We start from the raw sequence: 26,625 nt of genomic DNA on the forward strand, positions 1-26,625 counted from the left end.
TACCCACCGGATGTTTGCTGCTGCCTGTGTTCTGCCTCTCTGTCGCACTCAGGATGTGAGAGTTTCTGTCACTTCCTGTACTCACACAGATGGAACCAACTTTTTTTGAATAGTTTAGTTCTATTAACAAAAAAGAAATAAATAAACCAACACATTTCTGAACAATTTTTTTTTAATCTTTCTGGTAACACACATGTCAAACTAGGGCTGCCACTATCTGTGTAGATGGAATACAGAAATATACTATTAAATATAATAGAGAAACATATCCTCATTCAGTCCCACCCAGTAGCGGTTTTTGATATGGGCGACATGGGCGGTTGCCCAGCACTGGCAGAGCGGGGGGGTGGACTTACTAGGCTTAAGCCCGGATTGTTTTTTCAGAAGCCCCGGGTCTTTTGGAGTGTCATTTTTTCATAGTTAGATGCCTGGCTGACAACTGTATAAAACAAAGACTACACACAATATTCGAAGAACACAGGGCACAATCGTAAATTCACCCTAATTTTGGTATGATCCAAACTCAGGCACTAGGCGACTGAGCACAGCACTTACGCATGTGAGCAAGGGGGGAGAAGCTACTGCCTGCAAGTTTGTAGTGATGGGATTTCCGGCTCTCTTTAGAGAACCGGCTCTTTCGGCTCGACTCACTAAAAAGAGCCGGCTCTTCAGGTTGTTTTGTTGCTTTAATTAATTTATTATTAACAATAGTATAAAATTATGCACAAAAGGAATTACTAATGTTAAAAAAAGTGGTTTAATTTATATATGTTTATATATAAATATATGCGGTGGCCCCTAGAAACAAAGCACGTACAAACTCCAAAACACATTTCTAGCCTTAACTGAGCTTCCAAAACAGAGCTACCTAGATCACTTAAATTACACAATTGAAAGCATATGTGTATTGTTTGTGTATTTATACACAAGCACTCATATATATATTCAAATAATTCAAAAAAAATGTTCATTTACCTGTTACTACCACACACCAAATCCGGTCGTTGGTACTTGCTGGCTTGTGTAGCCACTAGGTAACAAAAGCTCAACACTGCGCCGAGCATCCTGGAGCACTTCTGCTGTGTTTTGTACGTGTTTTGAGTTTTTATGTGCTTCGGGGTTTGTACGTGCTTCAGAGTTTGTACGTGCTATGGAGTTTTTACGTGTTTTGGAGTTCGTACGTGTTTTTTCTCTAGGGGCCACTGTAGATATACTTCACTCCACATAAAATGAAATAAAAAAAAATCATATAATACAAAAACCAACTATTTACATTTCAACTTTTAACTATTTAAATTTTTCAACTTTTTCCTTTTAAACAAATTTAAAGTGAAACAACACAAAACACTGCAAACCACAACACAATAAAATATAAATTAAAATATGAAAACAAAAAGATGCACATTCTCTGTCATATAGGCCTGCATGAATAAACTTTCTGAATCCTTTATCATCCGCAACTGAAAATAGTTGTGGTTGATTACTATACCTTTCTAATGTGACGTTGTTGTCCCTGGCTCTTTCTCTCTCTTTCCCTCTGGCTCTGTTCCTGTGCTACTGAGGCTACGTCCACACGTACACAGGTATTTTTGAAAAAGGAGATTTTCCGTTTTCGTTTTAAAAAATAATCCCGTCCACACGTAAACTCAGAAATGAAGGAAAACGCTGCTAGGAACATGCCAAAGCAACAGGTGGCGATATATTCCTAACCGTGTAGAAATGTTGGCCAATCATAAGTCTAGAAGCCTCGGTGGGAAATAGTAAACAAAGATGGGGCATAGAAGCAGAGCAGAGTCCTATGTGTGGAGGGACAGTAACTGTGTGTGTATATGTAAGCATTTAAACACTGCAGAGAGTACAATTAACAGTAACAGTATTGTAGAAATTCATTTCACCGAAACAATAACGTGGCGCATAGTGTGACGTCAAAAAAAGCGCACACCTTTGACGCTGTGTTTTCTCCGTTTTTCTTGTCCACACGTAAATGCAAAAACTGAGTTTTCGAAATTATCCACCCTGGCAGGCGTTTTTAGAAATCTCAGTTTTCAGTGACCGAAAACGCCGTTTACGTGTGGACGAAAGGTGCAAATGCATAGAAAAATCTGCGTTTTCAAAAATACCCGGGTACATGTGGACGTAGCCTGAGAGTGTAACTACCGCCCCTCCCACCTCTACCCAGCGCAAAGCACAAGGCTCGCGTGCGGAGTGAAGCGGAAAAAACGTGCAAGAGAGAGGGTGAGAGAAAGAAAAAAACAAAAACCCACAGCTCCCAATAAAGAGCCGGCTCGTCGTTCACTTCAAAGAGTCGGCTCTAAGAGCAGTTTCGTTCGCGACCGTCACATCACTACCAGCTCCATCCCCACAACATTACTGGACTTGTGGATCATGTCTGTTGGCTTCTGCGACCCTCAACCTGCTGCTCCAGCATGCAACAGCATGGAGGACAGCACTGACCACAACAGAGATACAACAAGAAAACATTAATTAGTAGGGATAGTGAAAACTTCTGTTTACGTTTGTTAGCCACTTGGCTATGATAGTAAACAGTAGACACTGATGTACCTTGGTTAGAGAAAGGTTGCTTAGCTAACTGATTGTATATATTTTCACTATGGATCAGGAGTGGAGTGTGTTTTCATGGGAGCAGAGCTACGGACTGGAGTTTGGAGTTTGTTTATTCACTGTTTATAGACACGGGCACTGTGGGGAATGTGGAGAAGATCACCATGAGGAGCCAAGGTGCTGGGACCTGTATATATTTGCTTGTTACCATTCACTGTAAATAAATTCACAGTTTTCTCTCAGAAGATTCCTGACTGAGCTGCTCACCGAATGCCCCTGGTGTTGGGCTACCCATGGCTCCACCAACCAAGGGTAGAATATTGGGATGGAGTACATGGTGCCATGAGCACCGTTTGCAGTCAGCTACTCTTAGCATTGTGACACCCAAACCCGTTGAGCTATCTGCTCCACTCAACTTGTCCACCATCCCCTCTGAATACCATAATTTGGCCAGGGTATTCAGTAAGGGATTGGTGTTGTCACTGCCTCCCCACCGGCCCTATGATTGCGGAATAGACCTACTCCCCAGTGCTCCCTTGCCCACCCGTCGGTTATACAGCCTCTCTAAACCAGAGAGAGAAGCAATGGAGAGGTACATTACAGACTCCTTAGCTGCAGGCATCATTTGGCCCTCAACAATGAAATCACAGTAAAAAGAAATAAAAAATTCTCTACCACTTCTGTCATCAGCCTTTGAACTCCTATAGGGGGCAACCGTTTTTACAAAGTTAAACCTAGGCAACGCCTATCATCTGGTCCGCATACGTCAAGATGAGAAGTGGAAAACGGCTTTTAATACCTACCTGGGGCACAAGTTAGTCTGGCAGTGGAAGCCAGAGGACAAACTAACGGCCAAGTGGAGAGGGCCAATCAGGAGCCGGAAGCCATCCTTTGGTGTGTCGCCTCATCTAAACAGTCTACATGAAGTGATCAGTTGGCATGGCTGGAGTACGCCCAGAATTCCAGCACATTGGCAGCCACTGGAGTTTCATCGTTAAAAGCCTCCTTAGGGTAGTCTAAGGAGCTTGGAAAGAAAAGCGTCTGGACTTGTTTAAGTTGCATGAAGACGTTTCACCTCTCATCCGAGAAGCTTCTTCAGTTCTAAGGGTCAAAAGGTGGAGAGTCCCAGATTTAAACCCAGTGGGAGTTTTTCCCCCAAAGAGGGACAAAGGACCCCCTGATGATCCTCTACCTAATCACATGAGCCAAGGTGTGAAACCGGGGTTGGTACCCTAACGGTGTGGTACCTCCTTAGGGTACCAATCCCCCCCTCCGTGCCTTCCGTTCAGCACCATACGGTGGCGCTGCCGCTGGCAATGGTGGACCACAAGGACAGCGCTCCTCTGGACAATGGAGCAAAATAAGCAACTGGCTGTTGCTCGCGCTCCCAGAAGTGTTGGGCTCTAGGTGATCAGTTGGCCCAGAAGTGTTCCCATGCTGTAGGCAGCCACACATGCCGCTCACCACAAAACACAAACAAAACATCAACATGACATCATGGAAATGATGATTAACTGTGTGTTTTCTCTGTCCTGCTATAACCTTGTGTTTGATTCTTCAGCTGAACTCTGATCATCACACTGAATGCAAGTTTGTAACAAAAACATAAATCTCTCTAAATCCCACATAGCAGACAAGTCTGGCCCGTATCTGGTGTCAAGCCGGCACTGCTGGCTGACTTCTGGCGTGGTAAGTGGTATATCATCCAGATATGGGCCAGGCTTGGTGTAGATGGCACTATTTATGTGATGGCATGCCACATCTGAACCGATTATGATTTGGTTTATGTGGCCCAGTCTCATAGAAAACAGGTTGCAATACTATACTGCTATGGTAGCCAACTTTTCAAATGCAGGTTTGACAGGTTTGTGAGTGTACACTTTATCCTAAACCTACAGGGAGTGCAGAATTATTAGGCAAATGAATATTTTGTCCACATCATCCTCTTCATGCATGTTGTCTTACTCCAAGCTGTATAGGCTCGAAAGCCTACTACCAATTAAGCATATTAGGTGATGTGTATCTCTGTAATGAGAAGGGGTGTGGTCTAATGACATCAACACCCTATATCAGGTGTGCATAATTATTAGGCAACTTCCTTTCCTTTGGCAAAATGGGTCAAAAGAAGGACTTGACAGGCTCAGAAAAGTCAAAAATAGTGAGATATCTTGCAGAGGGATGCAGCAGTCTCAAAATTGCAAAGCTTCTGAAGCGTGATCATCGAACAATCAAGCGTTTCATTCAAAATAGTCAACAGGGTCGCAAGAAGCGTGTGGAAAAACCAAGGCGCAAAATAACTGCCCATGAACTGAGAAAAGTCAAGCGTGCAGTTGCCAAGATGCCACTTGCCACCAGTTTGGCCATATTTCAGAGCTGCAACATCACTGGAGTGCCCAAAAGCACAAGGTGTGCAATACTCAGAGACATGACCAAGGTAAGAAAGGCTGAAAGACGACCACCACTGAACAAGACACACAAGCTGAAACGTCAAGACTGGGCCAAGAAATATCTCAAGACTGGTTTTTCTAAGGTTTTATGGACTGATAAAATGAGAGTGAGTCTTGATGGGCCAGATGGATGGGCCCGTGGCTGGATTGGTAAAGGGCAGAGAGCTCCAGTCCGACTCAGACGCCAGCAAGGTGGAGGTGGAGTACTGGTTTGGGCTGGTATCATCAAAGATGAGCTTGTGGGGCCTTTTCGGGTTGAGGATGGAGTCAAGCTCAACTCCCAGTCCTACTGCCAGTTTCTGGAAGACACCTTCTTCAAGCAGTGGTACAGGAAGAAGCCTGCATCCTTCAAGAAAAACATGATTTTCATGCAGGACAATGCTCCATCACACACGTCCAAGTACTCCACAGCGTGGCTGGCAAGAAAGGGTATAAAAGAAGAAAAACTAATGACATGGCCACCTTGTTCACCTGATCTGAACCCCATTGAGAACCTGGTCCATCATCAAATGTGAGATTTACAAAGAGGGAAAACAGTACACCTCTCTGAACAGTGTCTGGGAGGCTGTGGTTGCTGCTGCACGCAATGTTGATGGTGGACAGATGAAAACACTGACAGAATCCATGGATGGCAGGCTTTTGAGTGTCCTTGCAAAGAAAGGTGGCTATATTGGTTGCTGATTTGTTTTTGTTTTGTTTTTGAATGTCAGAAATGTATATTTGTGAATGTGGAGATGTTATATTGGTTTCACTGGTAAAAATAAATAATTGAAATGGGTATATATTTGTTTTTTGTTAAGTTGCCTAATAATTATGCACAGTAATAGTCACCTGCACACACAGATATCCCCCTAAAATAGCTAAAACTAAAAACAAACTAAAAACTACTTCCAAAAACATTCAGCTTTGATATTAATGAGTTTTTTGGGTTCATTGAGAACATGGTTGTTGTTCAATAATAAAATTATTCCTCAAAAATACAACTTGCCTAATAATTCTGCACTCCCTGTAGTGAGGGTTTTCTCATGTTTACCACCGGATGGCTGTAGCTCAGGAGGTAGAGCAGGTCACCTACTGATCACAAGGGTATTGGTTTGATCCCTGGTTCCTCCAGTCTACAGGAGGAAGCATGTAGCTAGAGAAAGTGTGTGGTTTGGTTAATGCGGCATGTTGCAGAAAGCACTTTGAGTAATCCTGGAAAATAGAAAAGCGCTATCTAAGAATCACTGTCTGAACAGAGTTTTGACATGTTACTTTTGCACTATTATGCTCCGGCACATGTTATTATAGGTTCAAGGTTCAAGGTTCTTTATTTGTCACATGCATAGTTATACAAGTATAACACACAGTGAAATGTGGCCTGACACACTCCTCGACATGTGCAAAAATTTGGGGGGGGGGGTGTAGAGGAAGAACATTATAAATATATATATATATAGTATATACACTGGGTGAATGTGCAGTAGTAGCAGCAAGCAGGTGAATTCTGTACATTAATATGAATAGACATCTGACTATTTTACAGGATAGACAATATAAACATATTTAAAATTAAAGGAATTTGAAATGTACATTGTGCCTTGGTTTAGTGTCTGGAAGAGTCCTGTCTCAGTCAATTATAGATGATGTGAGAGGGCGGGTGTGTGTGTTTAGGGCACGGATGGCTTGGGGATAGAAGCTCCTCTTGAGTCTCTCTGTCCTTGCCCAGAAGATGCGGAACCTTCTACCAGATTGCAGAAGTTGGAACAGTTTGTTGCCAGGATGGGACGGGTCCTTCAGTATCTGCGCTGCTCTAGTCCGGCATCTCCTGGTGTAGGTGTCCTGAAGCGGGGCGAGAGCAATCCTGCAGCAGCGTTCTGCTGTACGGATCACTCTCTGGAGAGCTTTTTGGTCCTTCACACAGCTGTTCCCAAACCACGATGTCATGTTCTGTGTGAGGATGCTCTCCACAGCGCCTGTATAGAAAATCCTGAGGATCTTTGGAGAGACCCTGAACTTCCTCAGTTGTCGAAGGTGATACAGGCGCTGCCTAGCCTTTTTGGTCTGGACCTGAATGTGGGCAGCCCATGTCAGGTCTGAGGAGATGTGGACACCAAGATACTTGAAGGACTGCACCCTCTCCACTGGAGCTCCATTGATGATAATGGGCTTGTAGTCTCTGTGCTGACCCCTTCTGAAGTCCACCACCAGCTCCTTGGTCTTGCCAACGTTCAGCTGGAGGTGGTTGTCCTGGCACCACGATGCCAGATTCTTCACTTCATCCATGTAGGCCGCCTACATGGATGAAGTGAAGAATCTGGCATCGTGGTGCCAGGATTATATGGCTTGATTAAGGTACACATTGGCTGACATATGGGGCCAGAAACTGTTCTGGGCCAGCACAGGACCAGCAGTGTGTCTGAAGCCCATGGCTCCTCACAACTTACTCATGGCCTACATGAATTTTGCTGTTTTGCTTCCACGACTATTAAAATCACACTTCATGCACAGCTAGCTCTCTCTCTATCTCTCTCTGTAGTTCAAGAACAGTTTCCCGTCTCCAATCTCTGTTTTCTGTATTATTCATTCACTTATTACCCACCAGTCTACCGTTGTTTACAGCGCTGTGGCTGCTGTCTTTTTCTTTTCTTTTTTTCACTTAAATGACCTCGGACAAGAAAGCCTATTTTTTCTGTTGTTCAATACTGAAGAAATTTAAACTTTATATGCAGAACATTGTAGAATATTTTTAAGGTTATCTGCTATAAAAAGCCAGACCAGGAAAATCTCCTTCATGTTTTTCTGTGTTTTATTCTCAGTTACTTTCACACAAAGGCATCTGCTGTGATGTTCACAATTCTGATGAAGTCAGTACTGATAAATGATCAGAATTATAATATTTCTGACTGTCTGAGGCTAAGTTGAATCGAATCGGGACTTTGAAAACCGGAATCGAATGGATTATAGAAATCAGTGATGATACCCAGCCCTAGTGAGCAGCCTAGGCACGACAGAAGTGGATGTAGCTGTAATAGGAAAAGAACTATTGCTAACTTTTCTGTTAAGTTAAGGCCTGATCCTTCTGAAATTCATAGCCAGTGCTCTGACACGGTGTCATCAATCTTTGAATGCTGAAAAAGCACAGTGTATCCAGAAAAACACATTATATTATATAAATTATTATAAAAATTTGTGTGCGCCTAACTTTTGTGCCAGTACGCCTAACTTTTTAAAGTTAGGCGTACCGGTACGCCCATGGCAAAAAGTTAGTCTAGAGCCCTGTTGTATGTGAGAAGCAGGATTTTGAATTCAGCCCGTATAGACGTATACACGTATAGGCTATGTATTCCCGTGTTTCCAGAGGGTGAAGGACATGTTTTCTGTATAGAAGGAATGCAGAGTGATTCGCGGACAGCTCTAAGATAAAGTCTTGATGCTAAAACAAAAGTGAGCGCCAGCACGGTGGATTTGGAGCAGCAATGTCCAGAGCTTCTTACAGACAGTTTGCAAAATGTGCAACAAAGACAAAGACTGGAGCCAAAAACAGAAAATGCTGAAAACATGACAAGTGTGTGATTAAATCAGTGGAAATTCAACTTCTCACCAACACTGAGCTGCAATATTTTATATTCATGTTTGTTCATAAATAACATTCATGAGCCTGAACTTTGCTTCACTTGTGATCCAGCTCTGAGTCAGATAGAAATAGAAATGATCAGAGTTCATTCATATTCATGAACTTGATCCCCAGGTTTCATTTAATTAACACCAAATCACAACAACACTCCTCACAGCATTTTATATTGTAAGATAAAGACCACATTAATACTCCAGCTGTTTGTTATGTGTTCATGTCTCAGTGGCAATCTGACCCTCCAAGATAAAATGCTGCCTGCACAGATTTAAACACACTTGGTCTGTTAATCAGGACCGACTGGGATGGGGATTATTTTCAGCTGTTTTCAAGCTTGCTTCTCTACATCAGTTACCTGCTCATTTGATTTATCTGTATGTCTGTATTGATGACAGTATAAGCCTGTTCTGGAGATCCATAGCAGAAATGTTGATGTGATCCCCATCCCACATCCTCATCTGAATGTTTAAAAATCAGGACTTTTACCATCAAGACCATTTGTTTCATCATCCATTATTTTATTTTCTTAATTTCTTGATCACTGAACGTGGAAATGCTAACATGACAAATGACACTTAGTAGCTGTTTTACGTCACACAGAATCCACTGGAAGTAACATGTTGTACAACAGCAGGTTACACTGATCATCACTTAATTTGATTAAGTTTTATTATTTTTATTATTTCTGAATTATGGTGACAGTTTGTGTTTCTTTGTCAGATGTTTTCTGTCTTAACTTTCTTTTATTCACTTTCTATTGTCCATCTTTCTGTCTGAAACATCAATTTAACTTTAAGCTGGAGATGCTGATTAGATTCACTCTCTGAATTCTATTAGTTGAACATCGGCTGATAGTTCGGGAAACCAGTTATTAACTGTGTTTGCCAACCAAAGTTTCGACTTCAAGCTCTGAGTGCGCTCACATGAAAGGAGGGGCGTCACACGTTGACTACACAAAGTGGATCAGCTGAGCAGCTTACAGCAGTCAAACACTATTAGAGGAACAGGTGGCAGAGATCAATAAAGAATATGCATCAGTAAAATGAATGCTTCAGTACAAAATCATTAAATCTGATGAACTCACAACAGGACTACTGAATGTGCTCTCAGTGATGCCGTTTGTTTCTAATATGACACTTCAGAGTTCATGCAGGTAAACATTAAAGGTGTATTGTTGTTGTTAAAAAGGTGCAGACTGATATATAAAAAAAGCTCTTTCAGCAGACTTTTTATATATGACTAATTTCTAGGGGATTCTTGTTCCCATGCTGCACCGCTACACCTGATCTTAAGGTTCCTCCACTTACCAAATCTCACTTTAACCTGTGCTGATAAATGATCTCAGGCTATTATGTCCAAGCAACATCGAGTGTCAAGAATGAAGACATTCTTGACATTTAATGACTATGCAGAATAGTTGCAGACAAATATAGTACAATGACAAAAACATTGTTTAATGAGTAAATATTAAAGTAATTAATGAAGCCAAATTAAAGGAAAGAAATAAGGAAGTGATGTGGTTGTGAAAACATGCCCTACTTCCACCCTGATTGAAGGCTAACTGTGCTGTTTACATTCATGGACATTTACACTGTATTTATAAACCGTATTTATTATACTGTATTGCAACCAACACCCCTACCTCTAGCTATATAACTGTATTTATGATAGTAGCAACCCAGCAGCTCTAAACCTTACTGAATGTGCAATACCACTGTTCACATAGCACCTTATAATGCACTAATCCCTCACTTCCTGCTTACATTGCATATCTTTTTATCTTACATACCTTTTTTTGTAAAGATAAAAAATGACTATCTTACTTTCTAGATACTTACGTTGTAAGAATCTGAGTGTAAATCTACATGCTGCCAACGGAGAGATGCCAAACTGTGTTTCGTTGTTCTTGTAACAGTGACAATAAAGATCTATTCTATTTCATATTGAACTGTAGCAGCAACCAATAGTGTTGGTCTCCAGTTGGTATCAAATACTGACCATTGGTGATTGTTTAGCTTTAACAGCATTAAAATAATTTGCTTTTTTTCAGTCTGATGTTTATCAGTTTGTTTAAATATAGTACTGTGCAGAATTGTTGAGTAACCCCTCATTTTATTATATTTTGCTTCAAGCAATTAAACACTACAGTAAAACTAGTATATATTTAAACAAACAATGAATGGTTGATTCTTTGATAAAACACTGGCCTGTTCATAATTCAAACATTAAAAAGCTCCAAACACAAGGGATTAAGCAGTGCTGTGCTGGGCTCCATAGTTCTGTGCTACAAGTAAACCCGTTGTCCATCCATCCATTTTCTTCCGCTTATCTAGGATGTATTATGTGTTATACTGACTGATGAAAAGAGACCAAATAGGCAAAACTGTGTGCCATAGTCAGAGGTTAACTGGTTTGGTCACAGTTGGCGAGGGAACCGTGTGGAGAGAAGAGAAAGCAGACCAAAGTGCAGGCACTGATGACAGCGTAGCTGTGAGTGAATTTATTTAGTGAAAGACAAAATGAAACAAAAGCAGAGCATGAGGGGGACTTAGACTAACAAAACCTACACTGGGATAAACTAACAAAAGAACGTGAGGAAAGTAATTAGTAGTACTATTATTAGTAAATGTTACAAAAACCTGAACACCAGGAATGCGGAGCCTGAGACATAAACACCGGGGATAAGACACATTACACCCAGGAGAAAACAGACGATCTGACGAGGAACAGAGGTGAACACACACAATAAATGTACACAGAGGGAAACGAGGAAATGGCAAACAGGCAGAGAACACAGCTAAACATAATCAAACGAGATAAGACAGAGGGGGAGCAAACAGAATACACTGACGCGGGGCATGGCACTGTCAAAGGAAATACACGAACATAGAAACCAGGACTCTAGATGTAACACAAGGAACACAAGGTAGGCACACTGACAAAACCTAAGGCCTGGAAAATCTTTAAATTACCAAAGAATAACTAAGAATACTAGAAATACGAAAGACAAAGCCATGACAAACCACTAAATCATATAAATATAAGAAAACAAAACATAAACACAGAGTTACCAGACTCCGGACCATGACACTGCAGGTGTCTGTATGTTGCTTCAGCATCTAGCTAGCTCTGCTGAGGATGAGATAAAAATAAAGACAATAAAAACATAAAAGGAGTAAACTATTTTTAAGTGGCAGGTAATTTCAAACGCAATGTTTCTATCAGCTTAACAAATGCACAAACTGTGCTGCTAGCTAAAGGTCCAGCTGCTGTATTTCACAGGCAGGTGATATTTAAAGGTAAGGACTGCTCATTTAAAGCTTACATGTAAGTCCTCATGATTTTAAATCACACATTGGGTCTGTAATGTGACATTGTGCTTTTTTATATTGTGAAACCTGCTGCTAAACAAACGGAGGTAAACTGTGTTAAAGGTTATATGAACATCCTCTGCAGGTTAGTGCAGGTTAACAGGTTAGTTTGCTGTACTGTCATGGATTCAAAGTAAAGAACAGTGTGTGACTGGTGCACAGTGTCTGTGGTTTCATGGTAGGTTACATCAAGTGTAGCAGAGATTCAGATGACTTTTAGATGATGATCCTGAGATTCATTCACTGAATTCCACCTTCATACCAGCTTTGCAGAGTCTAATATAAACACAGCATAAACAGTATATTAGGGGTATTCAACTAAAATTTAAAGAGGTCGAAAAAGAGAGAAATTTGCCTTAAAAGTGTTGGAAATGCATACAACATGATCCACAAGCGTAAAATAATATTTACAGATGAGTACAATGATTTGTGTGTAACTTTTGAGGACTCACATGTGCGTGCTTCAAACCACACAGAAATAAGAATCAATCTGAACACACAAGACTATTTTACAAATGCATAAATCCAAACCCGTGTAAATACTGATCATTAACAAACAGTTGATTAAGTTTAGCTTCATGAATCTGATAATTTTATCTTTCAAAAACCTTGCTGGGAGCATAAGTGTCCCCTTTATTTGAAATAAGTAAAAAGAATAAACAAACAAAACAAAACAAATAGACACAGGTACACAGTTGAAGCCCAGAAGTCCCAGTTTTACACTGGGACTTGAACATAGCTTGCACTTGTCGATCTGTGTGAACCCCACGTGGGCATGTGATATGATCTGTGTGTACCAGGTGACCGGTGCACACGTATTTGAGGTTTTGTGAGTGAGTGAGGGAGATGTTACGTGTAGTTTCAGACATTTGGGTGCAAATTTCTCTCCATATTTAATCAACTCCCCACTTTTCTGCTCAGTGAATGAATTGAGCTTTAGCTTATTCTGACAGCATTTTAAACCTGGGCTTGAATGGAGTCAGGGTCATCCTTATACACATGTGGGGTGCTCATTGATGAGCTGGGATCGGTATTTAGTTTTGATAAAGTTCACTGTGGAGTGGAGCCAAACATGGTCAAGATGCACAGAGCTACTTTCCTCCTACCTGAGAAACCTGTCTCAGTGGCAGGATCAGTTCTTACAAACTGCTCTTTCAAGTCCACATCATCTTAGAGAAAGGAAGAAATAGATAAGGAACAAACAGTGCTGTGAACAGTGAAAAGCAATAGGTGGATGCTGGGCCTCTCCAGATGCAGCTGGTGACAGAGACTATCTTTGTTCTTCTTTCTACTGCTTTCATGTGTAACTTACTAACTCAGCTGTTGGTTTTGCAGCCTTGGTGGTTCCTGGGTTATTCTTAATCTTTTAGAGTATGCAATCTTCTGACCACATCTGTACAATGTTTTCCTCTGCTTACTTTCTACATAACAGATGTTCAAGGTGATTACATTAATTGAAATAAACTTTTCATTATTATGCATTAATATTATATTAATATGGCACCGGCTCCCCTCTGGGCTGTGTTCTTTCTCCTCTGCTCTTCTCCCTGTACACCAACGGCTGCACCTCCACCCACCAGTCTGTCAAGCTAATCAAGTTTGCAGATGACACCACCGTTATTGGACTCATCTGGGATGAGATGAGTCTGCCTACAGGAGGGAGGTTGAACGTCTGGTGTCCTGGTGCAGCCACAACAACCTGGTGCTGAACGCCCAGAAGACAGTGGAGATTATTGTGGACTTCAGGAAGCACAAAGCTCCACTCCCCCCCATCATCCTGACTGACACCCCCGTCACCTCTGTGGACTCATTCCGCTTCCTGGGTACCACCATCACCCAGGACCTGAAGTGGGAGCCCACCATCACCTCCGTCATTAAGAAAGCCCAGCAGAGGATGTACTTCCTGAGGCAGCTGAAGAAATTCAACCTGCCAACACGGACGATGATGCAATTCTACACCGCAATCATCGAGTCCATCCTCACCTCCTCCATCACCGTGTGGTACGCTGGAGCCACTATCAGGGACAAACAGAGACTGCAGCGTGTTGTGCGCTCTGCTGAGAAGGTGATTGGCTGCAGACTCCCATCTCTGCAGGACCTGTACACCTCCAGGACACTGGGGCGTGCAGCTCGGATCTCAGCTGACCCTTCTCACCCTGGACACAGTCTGTTTGACCTGCTCCCCTCAGGCAGGAGGCTCCGGTCCATTCGCACCAGAACCTCTCGCCATAAGAACAGTTTCTTCCCCTCTGCTGTTGGACACATGAACAATAACCGTATGACTGTGCCCACCACTAACACATGACCCTACGCTGTGTTCACTGCATCATTCCATGTTTGGCACTGATCACCACCTGCACTCATATATATATCATATATATATCATGTATATATCTATCTACTTAGCACTTTTAATTCTTATTCTTATTTTTATTTTCATGTCTATTTAAGCTTAATTTATGACAATATGTTTGCACTGAAGCACCGCAGCAATTTCCTGATGTTGTAAACCTGCTCAACATTTGGCAATAAAACCCTTTCTGATTCTGATTCTAACAAGTATCTCTACCTCTACTTAGGTGACAAATGACTCTAGTTGTTTCACCTCTGATTAGAAACCTAAAAATGTGAATACAAACACACTGCAGTGATTTGCAGCTATTCAAAGCTCATGAGTCAAGATATGAAATGTTGAAATCTTTTGTAAATGTGTTTTACTTCAGTGCAATGCCTGCTCCTCACATAGTCTCCAACAATATCAGGTTTTCTCACAATAATCCGATGACAGTCTGAGGTAATGATTCTCTCTAGCTTATCACAAACACTGTTTTCACTCTTGTTATTTAAAAGTATGGGTGAATGCTCTAATGAGTCAATCAATTCATTGTTTCACAGAAAGCCAGTGCACCTGAGTTTGGACTGTTTGTAGTAAAGAAAGGAGAACATGGACTGAATAGGCAGTGTTACAGTGATCAACCCGAGAGGTGGTAAAATCGTGCCTTTCTTTAGCAGTGGCTCTCAATTTGAAAAGCTCCTCTTCACAACATAGTTCATTACTGAATTTAAATACTGATTTTTTAAACACCAGTTGGGACATGTGTTGATAATAAAACCTTTTTTAACCTTTATTAGTTTGGGACTAATAAAGGTTTATCGTATCGTTTTCTTATCTTAAAGAACTAAGTATCTTTGATATATTAACAGAGCTGGAAAGTTAATGAAACACATTTCATTTTGCACCACATAGTGAAATAAAACTGAAAGCCACAAGATGAAGATGAAAGAAATGAAACCAAAAGAGTAACATAGGTATGTTAGATTAGTCAGAGCAGGTGTGACTGGATCTGTCAGTGTGGGCGTGTACCTGTACGATGTTCTAGTAGGTGTATAAATATCTGCAGACACAGAGGCATTAGCACAATAACCACCACTCACCTTCACCACACTTTAAGCAATAATGGGAATTTTAAAGTTACAGGACTTGATAGATCAGATACCTTCTCTCTGTGAGGAGGTTAACATAGAAAAAACAGGTCTCATCATTGATGGTGCAGCTCTGTACTATTTTTTGTATTATTACTCTAATCTGAAGCTGGACCAGCGCTGTGGAGGAGATTATCCTGGATTCAAAGATGAGGTCTGTAACTTCTTTAAGACTCTGCAGGACTGTGAAGTCACTCCGTACGTCTTCCTGGATGGAGGCTCAGGATCTGACAAGCGTGAACATCTTGTGTCTCATCTAAAAAAAAAACTGGAAAAAGCAAAGACAGTAGCAGAGACTGAGCTTGGCTGCACTGTACAAAAAAGATACAGGCCTAACGTCTTACCACCTCTGGTCAGAGATGTCTTCATAGAAATCTTGAAGGAGAAAGACATAGAGTTTAAACAGTGTTTAGGAGAGGCAGACCCTGAGATTTTTTCTGCTGCAAATCAGAAACAATGTGCTGTGCTGTCCATTGACACAGATTTCTGCATCTATGATGTGCACAAAGGTTTCCTTCATCTTAAACACTTTGAGTGGAAAAGAAAGAAGGATGGAAATATTCCTGCTAAGCTCTACACACGTTCAAAGTTTTGTGAGCATTTTAAATTGGACCCTGCTCTCATGCCAGTCTTTGCTTCAATAGCAGGAAATGATTGTTCAAGATTAGGTAAAGAAATATTTGCAAATGAATCATCTTCACCTGGCCAAAACGACATCAAACGACTGTATGGTATGCTCACATTTTTAAGCAAATTGAAGCTGGACAGCTGTAATGATTCAGTGAAGAGAGAACAAGCTCTGCAAAATGCTGTAAATCACGTTCGTGAGATCGAGGACAGATCTTTCAAACTCTCCATTCAAAAATATGTTGAACCAACAAAGACTGATTCTGAGCTGCCTTTATGGGTTCTTCAAAAAATTGAGCGTGGAGAACTCACCACTTTCGTCATAAATATTGTGGATCAGAAGACAATGATCCTGCCTGCTCTTGTGGAGGACTTTTCACAGCCAAGCAGTTACACAGCTGCTTACTGCATCAGACAGTACTTCTATGGACTGTTAACTGGAGGTCAGATGTGCACTGAATATGACAGGGATAGAGAAGAGATCAAAGACAAGCGTGTCCCATCAATACTCCTCAGCAGTGATGAACAGAAACAACTGGAACTAGAGCGTCTGCATGAGGTACTGATGTTAATCAATAAATGTGTTTAATTACTCTGACAGGCCATAAACGTGTTTCCGTGGTACACATGAGCATCTTGTCTGTGTGGTACCTTTCTGTGCAGGCTCCTGAAGATTTGCGTCGCAGGGTGTTTGAAGAAGCTCTGCAGGTTCAGACTTTAGACTTAGGAAACATCCCCGACCATCTGAAGCTGCCAGTCTGTGTGACTGTTTTCTGGTTCAAGAGGCTACAAAACCACCCAAAACCTGAAACTGTCCACTGCCTCCACGCCCTCCTACTGGGGTTTATGTATCACCATGACAGTCCAGGTAAGTCTCACTGGGTAACATGGTATATATTTCCCAGATAATGGATAGAAAATATACTGTACTACAGGGTGGGCCATTTATATGGCCATTTATATATGGCCATCCAGTATCCGTAGTTTCAGGTGCTGCACATCTCGTATCTTCACACCATAGCCAATTGCCTTCAGATGACCCCAAAGATAAAAGTCTAAGGGGGTCAGATCGGGAGACCTTGGGGGCCATTCAACTGGCCCACGACGACCAATCCACTTTCCAGGAAACTGTTCATCTAGGAATGCTCGGACCTGGCACCCATAATGTGGTTGTGCACCATCTTGCTGGAAAAACTCAGGGAACGTGCCAGCTTCAGTGCATAAAGAGGGAAACACATCATCATGTAGCAATTTCAAATATCCAGTGGCCTTGAGGTTTCCATTGATGAAAAATGGACCCAGTATCGTTGTACCCCATATACCACACCAAACCATCACTTTTGTTGTTCCAACAGTCTTGGAGGGATCCATCCAATGTGGGTTAGTGTCAGACCAATAGCGGTGGTTTTGTTTGTTAACTTCACCATTCACATAAAAGTTTGCCTCATCACTGAACAAAATCTTCTGCGTGAACTGAGGGTCCTGTTCCCATTTTTGTTTTGCCCATTCTGCAAATTCTGTGCGCCGATCTGGGTCATCCTCGTTGAGATGCTGCAGTAGCTGGAGTTTGTAAGGGTGCCATTTGTGAATAGCTAATATCCGCTGAAGGGATGTTCGACTAATGCCACTCTCCAGTGACATGCGGCAAGTGCTACGCTGTGGGCTCTTGCTGAATGAAGCTAGGACAGCCACTGATGTTTCTTCATTAGTGACAGTTTTCTTGCGTCCACATTTTGGCAAATCCAACACTGAACCAGTTTCATGAAACTTAGCAAGCAGTTTGCTAACTGTAGCATGGGAGATGGGTGGTCTCGTAGGGTGTCTTGCATTGAAATCTGCTGCAATGACCCGGTTACTGCGTTCACCAGATATCAACACAATTTCAATCCGCTCCTCACGTGTTAACCTCTTCGACATGTCAATGGCTGTGAACAAAGAGAAACCTGTAAATAACTCATGAAAGAATGAAGTTACGTTGAAACCAAGCACACCATTGTTTTTCTTGTGACATTACCAATAAGTTTGATGTGTCACATGGCCCTCTTCCTATTGAAAAAACAAAAGTTGTATCCAAGATGGCCGACTTCTAAATGGCCACCATGGTCACCACCCATCTTGAGGAGTTTGCCCCCTCACATATACTAATGTGCCACAAACAGGACTTTAATATCACCAACCATTCCCATTTTATTACGGTGTATCCATATAAATGGCCCACCCTGTACTAAAAGTAGTCACTCACCCATCCAAATCATTGAGTTTAGGTGTTCCAATGACTCTCGTGGTGTAGGGTGTATGAACTCAAGCTCCTAGGAATGCAGACTGCTCCTACAAACATGAGTAAAAGAATGCTTCGCTCTCAGGAGCTCAGTGAATTCCAGTATGGTACCACGCAACCTGTGTAACAAGTACAGTCGTGAAATTTCCTGCCTATCAAGGCTATGTCCACATGTACACGGGTACTTTTGTAAACAGAGATTTTCAGTTTTCGTTAAAAAAAAAATCCGGACCACACGTGCAGTTTTGAAAAAATATCTCTGTCCACATCTAAAGGCAAAAAACTATGGAAGCCCGTTTCCACCACTAAAAAAAAAAAAAAGGATCCATAACTCAAAATTTCGAGTTATTTTCTCGAAATTTCGAGTTATTTTCTCGAAATTTCGACATATTAACTCGAAATTTCGATTTATTAACTCAAAATTTTGAGAAAAGCAACTCGAAATTTCGAGTTAGCGCTGCCAATCAGTAATCTACGTGAATGACGTCATTTCCATGTTACCCGGAAGCTGAAGCCCTCAGCTACAAATGCTACAGCTAAGCTACCGGTATTACATCCAGTCGTGAATGCACAGATTGCTGAGTGTTTTCAGCCTGGCTTCACAAATGATGAAATCCCTGTGTTATTAGCTGAATCACATGGTGTTACTATCAGCAAACATACTTTAATTTGTTGGGATCCGTTTTTGAGTGCGCGGTCCTGCGCCATATGCTTCCGGGTAACAAGAAAGCGACCTCATTCACGTATATTTTTGATTGGCAGAGCTAACTCGAAATTTCGAGTTATGGATACTAGCTTTTTTTTTTTTTTAGTGGCGGAAACGGGCTTCCATAAAAAACAAATCAAATGCTGTCAAGAACATGCAAAAAAAAAAAAAAAGGTGGCAAAATAATCCTAACCATGTTGGCCAGTTAAGCACAAACAAAGATGGCACATAAAAGCAGAAAGGAGTCCTATGTGTGGAGGGACAGTGAGGTGGAATTATTCCTCAATATCACGCTGGAATATAAAACAGCAAAAACACATGAAAACACGAACTGGGAGACTTGCCAGGGCCTTTGCAATGCTCCAAACCATGCTTTCAGTCTGTAAAACAAATTCAATGAGCTCGACTTAAGCATAGACCAAAATAGTGTTCGTGAGCAGTGCTTCCCACGGTTGCGTATTCTTTCTTTAGGTAAGGAAGCCATGGGTATGCTGGATCCTCAATAAGGAAAACTGGAATTGCCTCTTTATGTTCCACAGTTCATGCTATTTTTGAAATGTGTGTTCAGCATAGAATTTGCAAAAATATGGGTTTTGTGTACACTGCCTTGCCAACGCAACATCAATAAATTAATACCTTTAGTCACAGGTGGCTTGTATGGTCAGAGAAAACCTCCCCTTCCTGTTAACATGGTCCATAGAATTCATGGATGGTTGCTTTATTTCCACATGGGTCCCATCCACAGGACCAATACACTGAGGAATTCCATAGGCTCAGTAAAACCCTGCTACAAGTTCCTCTACTTTGTACTTGCTGGTAACTGTATAAACACAGGGCCCAAGTGAACAGTAATTGCAGTACAAACTTGTCTTACAATTTTCAACACCACTTGCCTTAATAGTCCGAAAGCGTTTGCAGTCTTGCATAACCTCACTTCATCAGCTAAATAATGCAATGTGCATGCAACTTTTTTTTTTACAACACTGACAGGCAACTTCATTTTCGTTGTTTGGGCTTCAATGTGCAGACGAAGTAGCTCACAAAGAGCCAAAAGTGAAGTCCTCAACATGCAAAAATTCTCTCGCCATTTTTCTGGAAGTACCTCCGTGCTTTCAAAGTTGTCTATCAAGAGGTGGTTCGACCCAGTCTTCGTCCGAAACAGACGACTTTGGCATTGGGATTTGGGTTGTGAGAGCATATGTGTTGAATGTAGAAGCCACAGAAGTAGAAGTTCACTCTGACGCCTCAGTCTTTCTAAATGGAGGGAAAGTAACTCCGTGTGTGTGTATATAAGCGTGAAAAAACTGCAACAGTATTTTGTCTATATCTGCCATTGTAGAAATTTATCTCATGTAAACACAGCGTGAAGTCAAAAATGGCGCACACCTTTGACGTTGGTTGACTAAATCTCAGTTTTCCTCGTCCACACGTAAATGCAAAGAGTTTTAAAAAATCTCAGTTTTCAATGATCCAAAACACCGTTTACGTGTGGACGAAAGGCCCAAACGCATAGAAAAGGCTGCATTTTCAAAAATACCCATGTACATGTGGACGTAGCCTAAAATTCCATAGTCAGCTGTTAGTGGCAGTATAACAAAGTGGGAGCGATAGGGAATGACAGCAACTCACAAAGTAGTAGGCCATGTAAAATTACAGAGTAAGCAGAAGCATTGTGCTCAGAGGTCACCAACTTTGTGCAGACAGTCACTACAGACCTCCACACTTCGCGTGGCATTCAGATTAGCTCAAGAACAGTGCGTAGAGAGCCCTGTGTAAAGGGTTTCTATGGCGACTAACTGTATCCAAGCTTTGCATCACCAACCACAATGCAAAGAGTGGGATGCAATGGTGTAAAGCAAGCTGCCACTGGACTCTAGAGCAGTGGAGACATGTTATCTAAAGTGATGAACCACACTTCTCTGTCTGGATATCCGACTGATGAGTCTGTTCTTGATGGTGGTCAGGACAACAGTACTTGTCTGACTGCAATGTGCCAAGAGTAAAGTTTGGTGGAGAGGGGATTATGGTGTGGGATTGTTTTTCAGGAGCTGGTCTCATCCCCTTAGTTCCAGTAAAAGGAACTCTTAATGCTTCAGCATACCAATACATTTTGGCCAACTGTGTGGGAACAGTTTGGGGACAACCCCTTCCTGTTCCAACATCGCTGCACATAACTGCACAAAGTAGGTCCATAAAGACATGGATGAGTAGGTTTGATGTGGACAAACTTGACTGACCTGCACAGAGTCCTGACCTCAACCTGACAGAACAACTGTGGGATGATTTACAGTTGAGAGTGCGAGCAAGGCCTACTCGTCCAACATCAGTGACCTTACAATTGTTTTTTATGGAAGAATGGTTAAGAAAAAAACAATATAATGGAGGCTTTCTGATGGCACTTATAAAATTGTGTTGTCCGTCCTACACTGGACGTCACTGCTTATTTATTCTATCTAAGTAATTGCGAATGTGCACCATGAGGGATATCTTTCCCCATGGAAGAAGAATAAAAGGTATTAGAAATGAAAAGAAGGAAATCAAGAAAAGCAAAATGAGGGAAGTTAACTGTTATACAATTTAAAATAAAATCTGGTTTAGCTATCAGCTGTCACTGAAAACAATGAAAAAGTGTCACATGTGAAAGATGTTCCTTCATTTCAGAAGCTCACAGAGAGGTTGAAGCAGCATCGACAGCCTCCTCTCCAAATGATGGGAAACAAGGTGAGCTCATATAGCGGAGACCTTAAGTTATAAACAGTTGTATCTATCAGTATCAACACTCTAAGTACAAGTTTCAAAACTTTAAACTTTCTCAGTTACAAAGATAAGTATATTATTTACAGTTATTCTGGTGTGTCTTGATGAGCTGCTTTGACCCCTGTTGACCTTCAACACCAAACAGGTCGAAAACAGTCTGAGGCTCTAAGCAGGTTAACTTGGGACCAGGCTAGAAGAAGATTGTGAGCATGACAGAGGATGACAGTGGCAAAAACATGTTTCTGGTGAAATGTTGTTAGTTGTTTTTAGTGTTACAAGTGTAATCGGAGTTTTCAATTTTTCAAGATACACAAAAAAAAACTTATTTAACTAAAAAATATTTGTAGATTATAAAGTGTTGGGAAATCAATGTGAAAACTGTGCAGACATGGACATCGTGGACTGTTAATAAATGTAGAATATGAATCACTACTGGCTACACTGAAAGGAAGAGGGCCCACAGAGATGACTCATGCCCTTGCATGTCACAGCAGGTTAAGACTGTAATCAGAGTTCCTGTAGTCAGAGTTTGTGTGACAGCAGCAGCACTGATGCTTCCACATCAGCCTGAACAAGAAGACAAACTGCTGCTGGTCTCTGGTTCTGTGTCACTGAAACTTTGTCTTATTTTGTCTGTAGAGGACGAGTTTGAGAGGAAGATGAAAGCTTTAAAGGATGCAGCTATCAGGAGGAAATGGCAGCCCCGTGTGGCTCATGCTTTCAGCCAATGGCTGTGCTGCATGAGGCAGAGCCTCCACCTGAACCAGCTGCTGTGTTCCCCTCTACCAGAACCTCAGTGTGCCCGGTAAACACCAGACCAATGATGCGCTCCACAGATGTTTAACACACTTCATCAACTTTAACTGAGATTTTGCTTTATCAGGCTTTACTGTGGACCTCTCCTTCATCGGCTGGCAGATGAAGACACGATTGAAGAAGTACAGAAAACACTGAGAGGAGAAAAGAAGGAATTATATGAATATTTAAAGACGATTTCTTATCCAAAAACTACTGGGGAAGGGCCCTCAAGTGAGGAACAAGTACAGAAGACTGAGATAGAGGAGAACTCAGATGAAGATTCCAAAACCAATCCAGACAATCCACACATTGTGGAAAAAACTCTGCTTATTGGTGATGCTGTACTCAGAGATGTGCAGCTAGAGACTCCAGGAACTGTGATCAATTGCATTCCAGGAGCAAGAGCAGGTGACATTAAAGCTTATCTGAAACTGCTGTTTCAGAATGAACATAGATATGGGAAGATTGTAATTCACGTTGGCAGTAATGACAGCATTTTCAGTCAATCCGAGGTCACTAAAATTAGCATTGCATCAGTTTGTAACTTTGCCAAAAAAATGTCAGACACTGTAGTTTTCTCTGGTCCCCTCCCCTATGAGACCAATGATGTCATCTATAGCCGCATGCTGTCATTGAACCACTGGCTGTCTGCATGGTGTTCAGAAAACAGCGTGAAATTCTTAGATAACTGGCAAACCTTCTGGGAAAACCCTGGTCTTATTGTGGAAGATGGCATCCATCCCACTTTGGATGGTGCAGCTCTCCTTTCTAGACGTCTGGATGAATTTATACAGAATTTGGACAAGAAAGCCGAGTTAGGGTCTGTTGTCATAGAGACTGTGACTCCATAACACCAAAGAGTCAAAACAGCTAAATGTGGTTTACTAAATATATTATTTTTACAGTAGACGTTAAGAACACAGAGAAATGAAGTGATGCAGGTTTAAGAGATTAATGGCTTCCTTATATTTTTGGATAAACATGATGACGTTTTTAAAACTTAAAGTAATGCAGAAATAAAACACAATCCTGCCTCAACATTTAATACAGCAAGAAGAAAAGAACAAAATCAGGGAAATAAAGAGCTGTCAGTTTGGTTTGTTTTACTTCTTTCAGTCAGGTGATTGAGCTGCACTAACTCAAATATAGTTTATGAGCAGCAGGAAACTGAAGAAAACAGGAACATGGATGCCAGTCAGGTGTTTAATGAGCAGCTGAGAGAGGAAAGGAGGAGCCTTTCAAGAATTTATCAGACAAATCATTTGGTATAGACAAGTTTTTTTTGTAAAATCAAACACCTTTTGGAGAGTATTCTCATCCAGAAAAACTGTAGTCTCTGTCAGATCCGGTCCTCTTTAAATTTTAGCATGTTGATGGTAAAAATGTCTTTATCTTACCCGTTCAGCTGGTGCTGTGCCTTCTGGAGTATTTTTGTTGCTTCAAGGCCTTAACAGAGCTCATTTGCAGACTCTGTTTTTTCTGCATCTGAGGCTGAATCTCAGGTGGTGTCTGTAATCAGCCATCTTACATTCTGTTTGCTCATACTGACATACAGCCCCTAATCCTGTTAACTCTGTGATTTCATGCTGTTCTCCGGTGATTTTCTTTTCATCAGATCCCCCCCACCCCACCCCCCCTTTATGCTCAGTTTAACAAATACAAACTTGGACCAGCCTCAGTTTTGCTAGTTCAGGAAATAAAAGGTGATGAAAAATAAATACATTGTTTTGCTCTGTTTAATGTCCCTGTGTGTGTGTGTGTGTGTGTGTGTGTGTTTCACTGGTGTTTGATTGTAGGGGTGCTTGTTTCTGTTACGGCCCTAGCAGGGCCTTCTCCTGAAGTTGCCTGTGTGGGCGTGTCCTACGTATGTCCTGCCTGAGCTGCCACCTTTTTGCTTTTGAACAGCTGACTCCCATCAGCAATTAAAGGTATTTAAGGCAGGAGAACGGTGAGCTCTGGTTGTTGCAGCTAGAGAGCTATGTTTGGTGATTGTTTACGCCTGCTCTGTGGAGAGGAGTGTTTGGTGACCAAACTCTTTTTTTTTTTTTTTCTTTTTATTTACTTTTCAGTTTTCTGACCAATGTCTGAGTTGTTTGTTTCTTTAACTGGTCATAGCGGCTTGTCCTTCTCTTTTAGTTGAGTTATTAATAGAAACTTAAATAAAACTCTTTAATTTAACCCTTTTGCCTCCCTATCTCCTTTTTCTGACTGGGACACATTTTGTCAATTTTCCTGATCACCTGGACCCTTTTAATAGAACGTGTCATTGATGATCAATAAAGTCGGGTGAGCACAGTTTGTGTTGCATATTGTGCTTCAGCTTGTGCTGCTGTTGTACAAGGTTAATGCTGTGTGTGTGTGTGTGTTGCATGTCATTTGTATCTCCATGCTGTAGCCCGTACCTCATCAAGTACAGGAGACATGTTGTTAGGAGTTTTATGCTTTATGAGTTTGTAAATACTAATTTACAGTCTAAGTAATAAATTGTTTTAAAAGAATGTTTTCTATTTTGTTTTGGGATTGGTCAGAAAAACGTAGTGGGATATAAAATGTTGGAATAAAAAACAAAATAAAATTTAAATTATCATTCGAATTTGTTATTTTTCAACTGCGTTATGGACAACAAATTTGAAAATATGATTTTGGAGGTTTTTTTGTTCACTAATATCATCAAGGATTAATATTTTTATGAGTCCACATTATACTATTGAGTTCAAGTTACTCAACATCCTTATGTGCCCCATCATTTTTATTGCAGTTTAACCAACATGTAAAAGATTTATGACACAGAAATCACATGTAACACCATGAACAATGTTACAGAGTTTACCGGGCACATTAGCAGGAAAAAAGAAAATATTATTTAAGATAAAGACATTTTATTTTCTCTTTTTGTTTGCATAAATATCAATACCTTTTGTCTTGGCACTGCTTCTCAGACTATAACCTCATGTAACACTGATGAAGTGCTAATGAATTCATAGAAACCAGGTATTAAGCTAGATATTGTGCGATTATCAGTTGCCTCGATCGTTAGACTTAAGAAGGGCTACTGGAGCTGATGTTCAATAATCAATAAATAAACACAACACAAAATGATTGTGCAGGTACCATGTCTGCACAAAAGCAAGGAAAAATAACAAGAAAGGAAAAGTAAAATAACTTAAGTTTCTCCTACTGGAGCAGTTCAATCAAGCTTCATCATATTTTCTAGTCTTTGGCTTGGAATGAAGTTGGTTTGGAAACATATTTGGCGATGTTTCATCTCCTGCTTTGTGTTTATCTAGGTGCCCCACACTTTGGGAACCTCTGATCTAAACATGGCTGCTCGAAGGCCAGCTAGGATCCCTGTGGACCTTGCCCTACAAATGATCCAGGACCTGTGTTGCCAACTTAGCGACTTTGTCGCTATATTTAGTGAGTTTTCAGACCCCCATAGCGACTTATTTTTCTAAAAAGCGACTAGCGACAAATCTGGCGACTTTTTCTGGTGTTATTGGAGACTTATTTATGACAACTTTTTGACGTGAAAGTGTGTATCACTCTTAATCTCAACAAGCAGCAGGTGCTGCCGTGGGCACCTCACCCGTGCCAAAGCGCTCACAGGTGGAGGATAGTCCTCCCCCAGCTGCTATCAGGGCAGAAGACGTTCACACCTCCAAATGAATCGTGCATGAGTGAAGCCGCTGCTCCCGTAATGACTGTAACGCAGTCACTTCTTCTTTTACTGTTATGATGTTTTGTGGATCACAAGATTTAAAACTACTTATAAATGCAAACACACACACAAAGTAACTTCACCAGAGAGCCTATTTCGGGTCACTTTTTTCTTGCTCCAAGCCCGGATAAAGGAGGAGGGTTGGAATTGAGACATTAAAAAAAATAATTGATAAAAGACATTTAATTTGTAGTTCTGAACACAAACATGTTTTGACGCCTGATTGATTGATTGCTAAGTACTAAAATGTGAATGAAAATAAAAA

General features: G+C 41.2%; 1 protein-coding gene across 1 annotated transcript; it reads left to right on the top strand.

Annotated features, from left to right (window-relative positions):
* The first annotated feature begins 15,450 nt into the window (after window positions 1-15,450).
* LOC146665586 (single-strand DNA endonuclease ASTE1-like) lies at window positions 15,451-24,808 on the top strand. The gene is made up of 5 exons (XM_085411168.1): window positions 15,451-16,662; window positions 16,767-16,971; window positions 21,749-21,808; window positions 22,484-22,649; window positions 22,728-24,808. The coding sequence occupies exons 1-5, from the start codon at window positions 15,451-15,453 to the stop codon at window positions 23,491-23,493; spliced, it is 2,409 nt and encodes an 802-aa protein (XP_085267294.1). The 3' UTR covers window positions 23,494-24,808.
* Window positions 24,809-26,625: the final 1,817 nt, after the last annotated feature.

The sequence above is a fragment of the Rhamphochromis longiceps genome, linkage group LG7, assembly GCF_057381845.1.
Source record: "Rhamphochromis longiceps isolate RC_006_pf linkage group LG7, R_longiceps_female_GT1.1, whole genome shotgun sequence".
Taxonomy (NCBI): domain Eukaryota; kingdom Metazoa; phylum Chordata; class Actinopteri; order Cichliformes; family Cichlidae; genus Rhamphochromis; species Rhamphochromis longiceps.